The following is a 15,736-nucleotide window of genomic DNA, read 5'->3' as shown; positions in this document are numbered from 1 at the left end:
AGTTGTCCGAAATTTATGCATGCCTAAATTTAAAATTCATCTCTTGGTTTTGGGCTTGGAGGCCTAAGGGCATGTCAAATCTAAAATGTCGCACAAGTTATAAACCAGTGTACTCCGAATGGAAACCAACTTTCGACAAAACAGATGTGGTTGGCGCAATGGAAGCGATAGCCGGTTTGTGTTTGGACATTTATTTTTTATTACCCAATTTTAATCAGGAAAATTATTATAATGATGGATGGATTTAACCAGGAAATAAATAAACGAGACACATCTTGCTCCAATCTGTTATGAAAAAAATTATCTAAATTGGGAGATTCCAGTATCCTTTGCACTTATAAGTAAACCTCTTGTTTGATTGAACAGTCTTACCCTTCGAACCGTATCTTCTTGCCTTTGGGCATGGTTTGACTATGTATTTACACTAATCATTTCATAATTTATTGGTTTTTATGGTAATTTCAGAAGCACAACCTGCGGTCAAAGACAAGTCTCTGTGGAGGAAGTCAAACTTGAATGTTGCCAATTCAACGGAGGAAATTGAAGCAGATGCAAGGAAAATTAAACGAATGAAATCTCAAACTAATCAAGAACCTGTTTCAACACTACAGGTAAACCATTGATTTACCTAGATATACCCCAGGTACCTATTTGACATAAATGTCAAATCTAAAATGTCGCAATACTATTCTTTACTTTGAGTAAGTGTTATAGAGGTTATCTCAGTAAGGGTAAGGGCCCACTTGTTTTTCAAAGATGGCACATCAGGTGTCTACTTCTATTGGAGAAAAAGGTTGATATATTAATTCATTTACTTGAGATTAGTGACTTAGCAGACATAACCCGTCAAATCTAAAATGTCGCAATACTATTCTTTACTTTGAGTAAGTGTTATAGAGGTTATCTCAGTAAGGGTAAGGGCCCACTTGTTTTACAAAGTTGGCACATCAGGTGTCTACTTCTATTGGAGAAAAAGGTTGATTAATTCATTTACTTGAGATTAGTGACTTAGCAGACATAACCTAACATTTTACTCGTATTTAACATATTTAAATAGATGGTCAAAAAGGGGAAGGTATAAACCCATATACGGTACAACTATGCCTATTTGCTGGTAGTCTTAAAATCCAGGTTAATCACTCACTATTTTTGGGAAAAAAGGGATGATAAAAAAATGCTTAGGCAAGTATTTTTCCCCCACCAAAGAAAGTAAAATTTTGCATGTAAGATGGGTCCAAAGTGAATTTCCGACAAGTTATAAACCGGTGTACTCCGAATGGAAACCAACTTTCGACAAAACAGATGTGGTTGGCGCAATGGAAGCGATAGCCGGTTTGTATTTGGACATTTATTTTTTATTGCCTAATTTTAATCAGGAAAATTATTATAATGATGGATGGACTTAACCAGGAAATAAATAAACGAGACACATCTTGCTCCAATCTGTTATGAAAAAAAACTAAAAACGGGGTCTGACGTGACGTGGAAAAAATAACAAAAATAACAACACAAATACTAACTAACTTAAATAGGTTTGGTATGGGTTACAACTTGGACAATGTTTGTACAACAAAACCCCGCAGAATTCAACACATCTTTTAATGAATACATCAAATTTTGAGAAGGCAATAGGTAGCCATAATAAATTTATAGACATAATTATTCACTCTTAGCAGTGCTTAAGGTCACCAAAAATGTTAATAGTGAAGAATCGTTGTATTAATATTTTCCAAATTTAAGTTTAAGCAATTATCCGACTAACTTGACTGTCGATCATAAATTTTATTTCTTGTAATGTGTCTGAGCTTTTTAACTAATGAGTGACCTCACTTCTCACTTCTCAAATTCACACAGCCATTATCACGTCATCAGACTAACATTAGCTCTTTCCCAAGAATATTATCCGACTAACTTGACTGTCGATCATAAATTTTATTTCTTGTAATGTGTCTGAGCTTTTTAACTAATGAGTGACCTCACTTCTCAAATTCACACAGCCATTATCATAACATTAGCCCTTTCCCAAGAAATTCTTCGCGTCTTGTGAAATATTCAAATAATTTGAGAAATACCTTCCCAAACAGGCCAAAACGTACCTACCTCAATCCAAATTCATCTCCAATAAATTTCGTGATAACAGATTTGCAATATGCAATCATAGAATTATGATAGGTATCATATTTCTGTTAGTATACATTGAGGATTGCAAAAATTCATTCTGATAGACAATTCCGATTATTGGATAAGAATTATGATAGGTATCATATTTCTGTTAGTATACATTGAGGATTGCAAAAATTCATTCTGATAGACAATTCCGATTATTGGATATAGGTACATATCTAAAAGTAGGTACCTCTACCAGTTAATCTCATACTTCTCTCAAGATACTGTTGTACCGAGAATATTTTTATTACTCTGTCTACTGCATCTTTCAGACAATACCGGAAAAAATGAGGACGAAGTAAATTGTATAAAGTCAAGGTCAGAATTGTCGCTCAAAAGGTTTTAGATGAGTCGTACTACAGGAATTATTCCTATAAGGAATTATGTCTTTCTTAATGCGGGAAAATTGATTAAGGGCCGGGGGCGAAGTCTCTTCTTTACAAAATTTATTATTAAAGCTTCCGTAATAAATAAATAATAGACATTCGATTAATCAAGTTTAAGCATTAATAGAATAATGAATAGCCTAAAGGTCTTTTAAACCAAAGATGTTTTTCCTTTTTTAGGTTAACCAAGTTGGGACAAGCCTAACCAACTTAATTTTCATCTTGGTTAGGTAGCCTAAAAAAATAATGGAAAAAAGGCCTCATCAAAGTAACTTGCTGGCCCCGGGTTTTGTAAAGGTCACTTGTACCCAGGGTCCAGGGTTCAAGGGGAGGTAACCTACTCGTTTTTCGTCTTAATTTACCCACTTTTCAACGGATATGAAAAAAATGAAAATAATCCCGACACATTAATGTGCCTTTGGCTCTTCAAGTTCAAGTTTTAAAAGTTATCTTAGGAGGACACTTCACACTCTTTAAGATAACTCACTTATGTAAAAACATAATATTATAAAGAAATATAATTATATTTATATTGTTGATTGATAGATAGTAGATAGGTAGGTGGGTTTTTTATTATTTAATAGGTAGAGATTTTTTTTTTTTAACTTGACCAGATAAATAAAAGTGGTGGCAGATAAGTAATTAAATTTTGCTTCTTCAAACATCCTTGCGGATATGAAATTACTTATGGCACTGAACTAGTGAACTGTGGACTGTGATGGCTTTATGGTAATTACCTATCTGTGGTATAAAATTATGAATTACCACAATTAGTTTAATAAAAAATGTTAGTGTATTCAAAAGATGGGTGTACAGTGTACACTGTGCGTTTTAGATGTGATAAAATGAAAGTTTTAGATGAAATTCAGAGAGCTGCAAAATAATAGGTAGGTATATTAAAGGTGTTTGAAAATGATGAAAATCGAGAAGGACATTGGAGCATTGGTTAGGCACATAAGTAGGTACTTACCTGGTCCCTAATTTTTTAATTACCAATCCCAATTTAATGAAAAGATAATATTCTCTGTGTGAGGAGGAGCCTATCTGTGGTATAAAATTATGAATTACCACAATTAGTTTAATAAAAAATGTTAGTGTATTCAAAAGATGGGTGTACAGTGTACACTTATACCTGAATCTGCGAAGATTAATTAAGTGGATAGGGCCGTTTGTCTGGATGTACCAATCATCACCGAAGGCTTGATTAAAGTAGGTAGGTACATGTGCACTGTTTAGAAAATGACTTTTTAAGTTCTTCTTTTACACAAAACTAACGACGTTTTCAAATTATTCCTTAGCATGTCGGAGTTTTTCCTAGGCAGTAAGCCTATAATCCTTTTTACCTCTTGATAATTTTCAACAATTTTAGCCTTTATTTTCAATTTTAGTGATGATAGAAATGTGACTCAAAAGCATAGTTTCTATAGAAGGCTTTTTATTACTTTCAAAAAACGCAATGAATTTATAAGTTCCCATAAATTGTTAACTAGGTACAAAGGAGTTTCATTTTTTTTCTTTTTACCCATGAAAACTTCGTAACTAAAAATAGGTACTCACTAAAACATCTTTTGAAAAGCTTTTTTCTCTTTCACTTGATATACTTACCTCTATTCACTAGTCATTTAATGCAACTCTCCTTTGCAGTAAAAATCGTATCCCTTCACCTATGTGTAGTATCCATCTACCTTCTCATAACTCTAATATTTGTTGAGAAAAATTCAAAATTCCCATCAGGATTCATAAGCAAGAGGAAAATATCAAAATAACAAATCCTAGTTTAACTATAAACGTGAAATTTTCTTTACCTTTGTCTCTGACGGTTCTTGAAGTGTACAAACTCTTTGAACTACTCATATTATACTTTCTGATAAAAGCGTTTAGAAAAATTTGGTATAACTTATTAATTAGTACAACTAAGTGACTTCCAGAGCTCTATAGAAGGCTTTTTATTACTTTCAAAAAACGCAATGAATTTATAAGTTCCCATAAATTGTTAACTAGGTACAAAGGAGTTTCATTTTTCTTCTTTTTACCCATGAAAACTTCGTAATTAAAAATAGGTACCTACTCATTAAAACATCTGTTGAAAAGCTTTTTTCTCTTTCACTTGATATACCTACCTCTATTTACTAGTCATTTAATGGAACTCTCCTTTGCAGTAAACATCGTATCCCTTTACCTATGTGTAGTATCCATCTACCTTCTCATAACTCTAATATTTGTTGAGAAAAATTCAAAATTCCCATCAGGATTCATAAGCAAGAGGAAAATATCAAAATAACAAATCCTAGCTAAACTATAAACGTGAAATTTTCTTTACCTTTGTCTCTGACGGTTCTTGAAGTGTACAAACTCTTTGAACTACTCATATACTTTCTGATAAAAGCGTTTAGGAAAATTTGGTATAACTAACTAATTAGTACAACTAAGTGACTTCCAGCGTTTAGGAAAATTTGGTATAACTAACTAATTAGTACAACTAAGTGACTTCCAGAGCTCTTCTAAAAGCTCAAATCTTCTCTCCAAATTCTCAAAAACCTGAAATCACGTCAAAATTTCCCATTAGCTTAAACCGGTTCAAAGGGATGAACAGACAAACGGACATTGACTCGTTAAGTACCGGTCTGAACTTGCTGGCAAATACCTTTGCATTTAAATACCTCAAACATACCAACCACACACAATGTTGCAAAGTTTTATTCGAATCATTGATTCCTTTTCGATATAAGTCAATCTTCTCTTTTCTTTCTTTTTCGCGAGATCAGAACTAAGTTTGCACCAACTCCAAACACAAAAAGCCCAATTCCAGGCTTAGATGTCGGGGCTAAACAGCCCTAAAGGATGGGTTAAACTTCTACGAATCTACGAAGTTTGCACGAAAAATAATTTTCCCATTTTCCCAAATTTTGACCTCCAAAAATTTCTCGTTTTCCTTGCAGGCAATCAGCTTCGTGCCAGAGCTCTTCTAAAAGCTCAAATCTTCTCTCCAAATTCTAAAAAACCCGAAATCACGTCAAAATTTCCCATTAGCTTAAACCGGTTTAAAGGGATGAACAGACAAACGGACATTGACTCATTAAGTACCGGTCTGAACTTGCTGGCAAATACCTTTGCATTTAAATACCTCAAACATACCAACCACACACAACGTTGCAAAGTTTTATTCGAATCATTGATTCCTTTTCGATATAAGTCAATGTTGTTCTCTTTTCTTTCTTTTTCGCGAGATCAGAACTAAGTTTGCACGAACTTCAAACACAAAAAGCCCAATCCCAGGCTTAGGTGTCGGGGCTAAACAGCCCTAAAGGATGGGTTAAACGTCTACGAATCTACAAAGTTTGCACGAAAACTAATTTTTTGACTCCTAGTCAAAATTTGACCGTCAAAATTTTCTCGTTTTTCTTGCAGGCAATCAGCTTCGTAGCCCTCTTCATCGCCGTGGTTTCTGCCCAAAGAGGACCACCACAGTATGCCCCCGGCCAGTTCATTCCCATCATCAGCTACCAGAATGAACCCAACCAGGGAGATGGCTCTTACAGATACAGGTGAGAATTCCATCCCTTTATTCCTCTCTATCCCGGTCTTCCCGTTGTAGTAGTATGCCCCCGGCCAGTTCATTCCCATCATCAGCTACCAGAATGAACCCAACCAGGGAGATGGCTCTTACAGATACAGGTGAGAATTGCATCCCTTTATTCCTCTTTATCCCGGTCTTACCGTTGTAGAAAGTTATTGTTTTATGCAAATTGCAAAAAGAACAAAATCATATTGATTTGAATAGAGTGATGTGCATGGACCTGATCACCATAATGTTCCACTGTGAATAATTGTACATAGAGGTAAATAAAATTAACATTTTTTGTCCAATATTATTTTTCTAATGCACGATCTGTTTTATTTAATTTTTTTAACGAGCTACAATTAATATTAAAAACATAGGGATCTCAATAAAAGCTTGCTCTTTTAAGTTGTGATGATTTTCTATGGCAATAAAAAGTTCCTCGTAGATATCTTCTTCTGATATTCAAGGTGATTTATGATTTTATTAAAAACTATCTTGTGAAATGATTTACTCTTTACATTTCTATTCATGGAACTCTAATTAGATGGGTATCATTATATGGTTGTACAATTTTATTGCATGATTGACACAACAACCTTTCGTTGTTCTCCAGAGACAAAAGGAAGTGTGATGATTAGGCCACGCAAAACATTAGAATAGGTCTTAAATCAAGTTGCATATTGATTACAGTTTAAATTTCAACGTACAACTTGACACAAGATGGTTAACATTTTACGATTATGTACCTATTTACTTCAGCGGCACCTGTGATAATATGTGATAAATACATAATAAATTGAATGTTAGTTGGGTAAGTACCCGCATGAAGTTTTATATTCTATCTACTAGTTACAGTATACAGTCTAGGTAAGTAAGTAGGTAGAAGTACCTATGCACTTGATTGCTGGTAAAAGGTGTGAATTGAAGCCATTGAAGGTGATGGTTAATTGGTTGTGTATTGTTATACAGATTATTGATTGTTCATATTTCCAATATATGCTGATTAAGACCAATTCATTAGCCCTTATTAAAATAAATCGTGGACCTTTTGAACTGATCAATGCGGTTAATACGTATGAAATATGTGGGAGATGTGGAATCATTAGTTCACTTGGATCTCAGATGATTAATTGAAAACGCTTATAACCATAAAAAGACTTCAACATACTCGAGAGATGACCATAGACGTTCATTCCTATAGACGAGGCTAGAGAAATTGTGCTCTCTAAATCGCCGTACCTTAGTATTGACAGGAAAATCAACAGAATTTTGCAATCTATATATGGAAAAATCGGGAACTCAGGACATTACAAGTGTACATAGTAAGTTTAAGAAAATGAAGTGTGTCAGTAAACAAACCAAATGGACAGTAAAATCAGCAAAGAAGAAACCAGCACAGAAGGCGATCAAAGCAAACTACGAATTTATTTGTAATTCTATAGGTATTCCAAGATATTACAATGAATTCTATTTCGCTCTGTATCTAATAGTGTACATGTTCAATGATGATTCACTACAAAGCTACAATATTAGAACGGTATAGAGACACCTTAAAGTTACGCACGTACATTTTTCACAAGTCTTACATGTAAAGCAAGTTTCCAAGTTTGCTTGAAAAGTAAGTGAGAAGTCTGAAAGGTAAGTGAGAAGTCAATTTCGTTGCTTCATGGTACTTTGGTCTGAAATAGAATTTCTAATAAGACAGAAACGTCATTGTGGCTGTGGAATAATCTCCTGAAAATGTGTTACAACAATTTTCTCACCACATTTTTCCGCAATCCGGATTTTTCCTCATTCCGCAATGGAGACAAAATCAAATTTTACAAACACGTTAAAGACTAATGAGCTAATGAGTGTCCTAATAATATTAAGATTCAAAAGAATTAAATTCATAGGATCCTTGTACTATTAGATAAATCTCCAAGTTTAATTTCTTCAAATCTGTGGATGAATGTGCAACTTTGTGTTCATACTCTTAGTGTATAATTTCTTCAAACAACTACATTTGCAGTTATGCCCACATAAAGTATGATAATGATTCTATGAAATAATGAGTTCTTAGCAGGTGTACGGTACTATCAACTATCATACACAGTTCCATTCTGTTAGTACAAAGATCTTGGACTTAATTACAAAATCAAATTACAGTGCATCTGATGATACGTATTAGCGGCGATTAGATGTCATCATATATCTACATTTTAATTTTATTTCAATCACAAAGATACTGAAAAAATAACTTGAACTCAAGCTTTGGGTTGATCTCAATCTTACAAAACAATTAATTCAGGCAGTAGAGGACTTGGCGATTAAGACCTAGATGATCTTCAGATGTTACATCTTCGGCCTTCAGAGCCCGCACACCTTTAACGGGTAATTTACAATTCGAGACTACGCGTAAATAAAGTAAAAAAATAATATGACTGACTTTTATTGAGATATAATCCGAATCTCAGTTAGGTACGTACATAGATAGGTACCACTCATTTTTAGGAATTTTCGGAGATTGGGCAATGCTTTAGGCAACCTCAAGCTTGGTACTTTAACTAAGGGTTGGAGATATTCAGAAAATTAGACCATACTCTAATGACCTATTGCTTATTTCGGTGGTTGCTAGATTACAAGACTGAAACATATAAAAACTTTGCTATTGAAAGCAAGCAATCATGCTCGTTTCAGGAACGAGCATTATCAGATTTTTGTGTTGTCTTATCATTTTTGATCCAAAAACAATCACTGGTTAATTTAAGGTCAAGATCAGCATTGAACACATAAAACTTAATGGTTTGATGCTATCATAAGGAAATATTCAAATAGGTTCTGTTTTACTCATACCTGAATCCGTTGTAGTGGAGTATCTGAAGATTAATTTCTAAACAGAATTTTCAGTGTCATTTCGGTACTCCCTATAAATAGGACATTAGGAAAATTGGTATTTCTATCACATCCACTAAAAAAAGTGTACCCTTTTCTCCCGCTCTCTTAGTATTTTTGGCATTTTGGCACATCCACTAAAATTAACAAATTCTTTGTGTTTGTAAATGTGAGCACTATTGTGTTTGGTTCTCCCTTTATCTCTCATTCTCCTCGCTTTCTACCTTTCTTTTTTTCTCCCTTCTCTCTCTTCACCTTTCTCTCTCTCTTCGCCTTTCTCTCTCTCTCTCTTTCTCCCTTCACTCTCTCCCTCTCTCCGTCTTTCTCTCGTTACAAAAAATGTCAATATCTCAATCAACATTTTTTTCGTATTTCTATCACATCCACTAAAAAAAGTGTACCCTTTTCTCCCGCTCTCTTAGTATTTTTGGCATTTTGGCACATCCACTAAAATTACCAAATTCTTTGTTTGTAAATGTGAGCACTATTGTGATTAGTTCTCCCTTTATCTCTCATTCTCCTCGCTTTCTACCTTTCTTTTTTCTCCCTTCTCTCTCTCTCTCTGCCTTTCTCTCGTTACAAAAAATGTCAATGTCTCAATCAACATTTTTTTTCTGTTCCCCAGTTACGAAACCGGCAACGGCATCGCCGCCAACGAGCAAGGCTACCTGAAAAATCCAGGACAGAAAGATCTCGAAGCCCAAACCGCCCAGGGACAATTCACCTACACCGCCCCCGACGGCACCCCCATCACCGTTCAATGGTTCGCTGACGAAACCGGTTTCCACGCATCCGGAGCTCATCTGCCAACCCCACCACCAATCCCAGAGGCCATCCTCAAATCCCTCCAACAAGTCCAAGTCTCTCCACCAGGCCCCAACAGATTCGGAAGAAAATAGAGTGTTCGCTAGCTTAGTGTGAAGATATATTTTTGTATATAAAATATGAATAAAGACCAAAAAAATGCAAAAAATGTACATAAAACTAAAACAGCTCAGTGTTTCATTCTTTTTCCGCCTTTGAAACCGTCTAAAATAAATTGAAAATGATGAAAATCGAGAAGGACATTGGAGCATTGGTTAGGCACATAAGTAGGTACTTACCTGGTCCCTAATTTTTTAATTACCTATCCCAATTTAATGAAAAGATAATATTCTCTGTGAGAGGAGGAGGAGGAGGAGAAAGAAATTAAGGAAGAAAGAAAGAAGGAACAGAGGAAGAAAGCGAGGATAAAGTCTTTGCTTAAATGTTTTTGGTCCTATCGGTGATCGAACTTGCACCTTCTAGGTGTAAGCGTGTTAGTTATGGTTTCTGGTTAAGGCCAAACAAAATGGTTGTCGGTGCAAGTTCGATCACCGATAGGACCAAAAACATTTAAGCAAAGACTTTATCCTCGCTTTCTTCCTCTGTTCCTTCTTTCTTTCTTCCTTAATTTCTTTCTCCTCCTCCTCCTCCTCTCACAGAGAATATTATCTTTTCATTAAATTGGGATAGGTAATTAAAAAATTAGGGACCAGGTAAGTACCTACTTATGTGCCTAACCAATGCTCCAATGTCCTTCTCGATTTTCATCATTTTCAAACACCTTTAATATACCTACCTATTATTTTGCAGCTCTCTGAATTTCATCTAAAACTTTCATTTTATCACATCTAAAACGCACAGTGTACACTGTACACCCATCTTTTGAATACACTAACATTTTTTATTAAACTAATTGTGGTAATTCATAATTTTATACCACAGATAGGTAATTACCATAAAGCCATCACAGTCCACAGTTCACTAGTTCAGTGCCATAAGTAATTTCATATCCGCAAGGATGTTTGAAGAAGCAAAATTTAATTACTTATCTGCCACCACTTTTATTTATCTGGTCAAGTTAAAAAAAAAAAATCTCTACCTATTAAATAATAAAAAACCCACCTACCTATCTACTATCTATCAATCAACAATATAAATATAATTATATTTCTTTATAATATTATGTTTTTACATAAGTGAGTTATCTTAAAGAGTGTGAAGTGTCCTCCTAAGATAACTTTTAAAACTTGAACTTGAAGAGCCAAAGGCACATTAATGTGTCGGGATTATTTTCATTTTTTTCATATCCGTTGAAAAGTGGGTAAATTAAGACGAAAAACGAGTAGGTTACCTCCCCTTGAACCCTGGACCCTGGGTACAAGTGACCTTTACAAAACCCGGGGCCAGCAAGTTACTTTGATGAGGCCTTTTTTCCATTATTTTTTTAGGCTACCTAACCAAGATGAAAATTAAGTTGGTTAGGCTTGTCCCAACTTGGTTAACCTAAAAAAGGAAAAACATCTTTGGTTTAAAAGACCTTTAGGCTATTCATTATTCTATTAATGCTTAAACTTGATTAATCGAATGTCTATTATTTATTTATTACGGAAGCTTTAATAATAAATTTTGTAAAGAAGAGACTTCGCCCCCGGCCCTTAATCAATTTTCCCGCATTAAGAAAGACATAATTCCTTATAGGAATAATTCCTGTAGTACGACTCATCTAAAACCTTTTGAGCGACAATTCTGACCTTGACTTTATACAATTTACTTCGTCCTCATTTTTTCCGGTATTGTCTGAAAGATGCAGTAGACAGAGTAATAAAAATATTCTCGGTACAACAGTATCTTGAGAGAAGTATGAGATTAACTGGTAGAGGTACCTACTTTTAGATATGTACCTATATCCAATAATCGGAATTGTCTATCAGAATGAATTTTTGCAATCCTCAATGTATACTAACAGAAATATGATACCTATCATAATTCTATGATTGCATATTGCAAATCTGTTATCACGAAATTTATTGGAGATGAATTTGGATTGAGGTAGGTACGTTTTGGCCTGTTTGGGAAGGTATTTCTCAAATTATTTGAATATTTCACAAGACGCGAAGAATTTCTTGGGAAAGGGCTAATGTTATGATAATGGCTGTGTGAATTTGAGAAGTGAGGTCACTCATTAGTTAAAAAGCTCAGACACATTACAAGAAATAAAATTTATGATCGACAGTCAAGTTAGTCGGATAATTGCTTAAACTTAAATTTGGAAAATATTAATACAACAATTCTTCACTATTAACATTTTTGGTGACCTTAAGCACTGCTAAGAGTGAATAATTATGTCTATAAATTTACTATGGCTACCTATTGCCTTCTCAAAATTTGATGTATTCATTAAAAGATGTGTTGAATTCTGCGGGGTTTGTTGTACAAACACTGTCCAAGTTTAATTTACTATGGCTACCTATTGCCTTCTCAAAATTTGATGTATTCATTAAAAGATGTGTTGAATTCTGCGGGGTTTGTTGTACAAACATTGTCCAAGTTGTAACCCATACCAAACCTATTTAAGTTAGTTAGTATTTGTGTAGTTATTTTTGTTATTTTTTCCACGTCACGTCAGACCCCGTTTTTAGTTGAACTTTTCTAATGCCTCTTAGTAGGAAAATCCCATTTTAAGATTCATGCCAGTTACTTTGAACTTCTTACAGCCAAACATCCAACCTTTAATTTTTCATCACTATGCTTTCTTCAGACTTTGATTTGTAAAATCTACCGCCTCAAGTGTAGGTAATTTGATGTAGGTATGGGGTACTCATGCACTCGTAGCGAACACCATAAAGACCATACCTATTCATTTTACAGTGGTCCATGCAGTACCTTTTTATCAGCATTGATTACAAAATTAAAATTAATATCTACCTATTAGGTGTCTGCTTATTCCATGAACCTAACATATTTTCTGATGAGATGAAATATGAGGTTCAAATTATTAATGTGTTTTTTCTGCCACTTTGAGTATTATGCAAAGCATTCTTTAAGCCAAAACAACATGTCACAACTTGGATTGTCACTACCAAGTTAAAATTGATTTATTTTCAAGATGATTTTCTTCTGTTCTAACCTCTATCAATGATCCTCTAATGGCGTTATTTATCAATCTATCACGCCTCTTATCTTCTCTTCAATATTGTCTTCACTTATCTGATTACTCTGAGTATTCTTTCTTGTGGGTACTTAATGGTCAGTTCTCAGTTCACAGTAAAACATTATGGTGATCAGGTCCATGCACATCACTCTATTCAAATCAATATGATTTTGTTCTTTTTGCAATTTGCATAAAACAATAACTTTTTCCTCATTCTTCGTGTGCTGTTTACGTCTCAGAATTTGACTGACCACACAGGAATAAAGTTTACACTGTTCAAATTACAAAGAAAACAATTAATGCTCCAAAGGTGCCATTCACAAACACGTTCTCGTTTCTTCAAACGGTAAACTTAAAAGAACCTTTTCGTGGTTTTTGATCTCTTACAAACAACTGGTTTTAGGAGAATACTTGGAAGATCATACAAAAGACAGGAGGCAGAAAGTTGCTGAGGCCAAATACCAACAGGGGTATAAACGACCAAGAATAGCTGAAGAATGTTTGCAATATTTTTGTTTTAGGAGAATACTTGGAAGATCATACAAAAGACAGGAGGCAGAAAGTTGCTGAGGCCAAATACCAACAGGGGTATAAACGACCAATAATATGTGAAGAATGTTTGCAATATTTTCAAATGGTCAGATCGTGTATGGATCGCCAGAGTAAGAAAGAAGCTTGCATGTATTCTGCATAATGTATCATGCTATATATTTGGAGTAATTTTTACAGACGGTCTAATTCTTTCCGAAGTAAATCCCATTTCTTAAAAACCAAGCTAAATTTTACTCGTAAATGCAATTTTATACCCAAAGCCAACGTAAGTACCGAGATATCAAGCGTTTGGTGCATTGCTTCTTTTATCACGCCTAGGTGGAATCGTGGATTACATAATTTTTATAGTTCGGAATATTTTTTGTTATTATCATCATCATTATTCATGATATCATGACGCACCGCTCAAGTCATGTTTATTCCTTATTCATGTCTCAGACGGCACAAATAGGATGGCAGACAAAAATAAGTAACATGTACCTACCTACTTTAATCAAGCCTTCGGTGATGATTGGTACATCCAGACAAACGGCCCTATCCACTTAATTAATCTTCGCAGATTCAGGTATGAGTAAAACAGAACCTATTTGAATATTTCCTTATGATAGCATCAAACCATTAAGTTTTATGTGTTCAATGCTGATCTTGACCTTAAATTAACCAGTGATTGTTTTTAGATCAAAAATGATAAGACAACACAAAAATCTGATAATGCTCGTTCCTGAAACGAGCATGATTGTTTGCTTTCGATAGCAAAGTTTTTATATATTTTAGTCTTGCAATCTAGCAACCACCGAAATAAGCAATAGGTCATTAGAGTATGGTCTAATTTTCTGAATCTCTCCAACCCTAAGTTAAAGTATCTAGCTTGAGGTTGCCTAAAGCATTACCCAATCTCCGAAAATTCTAAAAAATGAGTGGTACCTATCTATGTACGTACCTAACTGAGATTCGGATTATATCTCAATAAAAGTCAGTCATATTATTATTTTTTTTTTACTTTATTTACGCGTAGTCTCGAATTGTAAATTACCCGTTAAAGGTGTGCGGGCTCTGAAGGCCGAAGATGTAACATCTGAAGATCATCTAGGTCTTAATCGCCAAGTCCTCTACTGCCTGAATTAATTGTTTTGTAAGATTGAGATCAACCCAAAGCTTGAGTTCAAGTTATTTTTTCAGTATCTTTGTGATTGAAATAAAATTAAAATGTAGATATATGATGACATCTAATCGCCGCTAATACGTATCATCAGATGCACTGTAATTTGATTTTGTAATTAAGTCCAAGATCTTTGTACTAACAGAATGGAACTGTGTATGATAGTTGATAGTACCGTACACCTGCTAAGAACTCATTATTTCATAGAATCATTATCATATTTTATGTGGGCATAACTGCAAATGTAGTTGTTTGAAGAAATTATACACTACGAGTATGAACACAAAGTTGCACATTCATCCACAGATTTGAAGAAATTACACTTGGAGATTTACTTTGTACTAACAGAATGGAACTGTGTATGATAGTTGATAGTACCGTACACCTGCTAAGAACTCATTATTTCATAGAATCATTATCATACTTTATGTGGGCATAACTGCAAATGTAGTTGTTTGAAGAAATTATACACTAAGAGTATGAACACAAAGTTGCACATTCATCCACAGATTTGAAGAAATTAAACTTGGAGATTTATCTAATAGTACAAGGATCCTATGAATTTAATTCTTTTGAATCTTAATATTATTAGGACACTCATTAGCTCATTAGTCTTTAACGTGTTTGTAAAATTTGATTTTGTCTCCATTGCGGAATGAGGAAAAATCCGGATTGCGGAAAAATGTGGTGAGAAAATTGTTGTAACACATTTTCAGGAGATTATTCCACAGCCACAATGACGTTTCTGTCTTATTAGAAATTCTATTTCAGACCAAAGTACCATGAAGCAACGAAATTGACTTCTCACTTACCTTTCAGACTTCTCACTTACTTTTCAAGCAAACTTGGAAACTTGCTTTACATGTAAGACTTGTGAAAAATGTACGTGCGTAACTTTAAGGTGTCTCTATACCGTTCTAATATTGTAGCTTTGTAGTGAATCATCATTGAACATGTACACTATTAGATACAGAGCGAAATAGAATTCATTGTAATATCTTGGAATACCTATAGAATTACAAATAAATTCGTAGTTTGCTTTGATCGCCTTCTGTGCTGGTTTCTTCTTTGCTGATTTTACT

General features: G+C 34.3%; 1 protein-coding gene across 1 annotated transcript; it reads left to right on the top strand.

Moving 5' to 3' along the window:
- Nucleotides 1-756: 756 nt before the first annotated feature.
- On the top strand, nucleotides 757-9,972 carry LOC103508942 (endocuticle structural glycoprotein SgAbd-2-like). The gene is made up of 3 exons (XM_008473527.2): nucleotides 757-768; nucleotides 5,961-6,097; nucleotides 9,614-9,972. Exons 1-3 carry the CDS (start codon nucleotides 757-759, stop codon nucleotides 9,885-9,887), a joined length of 423 nt encoding a protein of 140 aa, XP_008471749.1. The 3' UTR covers nucleotides 9,888-9,972.
- The last annotated feature ends 5,764 nt before the right edge of the window (nucleotides 9,973-15,736 follow it).

Source organism: Diaphorina citri, unplaced genomic scaffold (assembly GCF_000475195.1).
Source record: "Diaphorina citri unplaced genomic scaffold, Diaci psyllid genome assembly version 1.1 scaffold449, whole genome shotgun sequence".
Lineage (NCBI taxonomy): Eukaryota > Metazoa > Arthropoda > Insecta > Hemiptera > Psyllidae > Diaphorina > Diaphorina citri.
The sequence above is the reverse complement of the archived record's forward strand: the minus strand, read 5'-3'. Positions and strand labels throughout refer to the sequence as shown.

Coding starts and splice junctions, on each gene's coding strand:
- LOC103508942 (XM_008473527.2), top strand. Junction 6,098..9,613: donor GATGGCTCTTACAGATACAG/GTGAGAATTCCA, acceptor TCTGTTCCCCAG/TTACGAAACCGGCAACGGCA.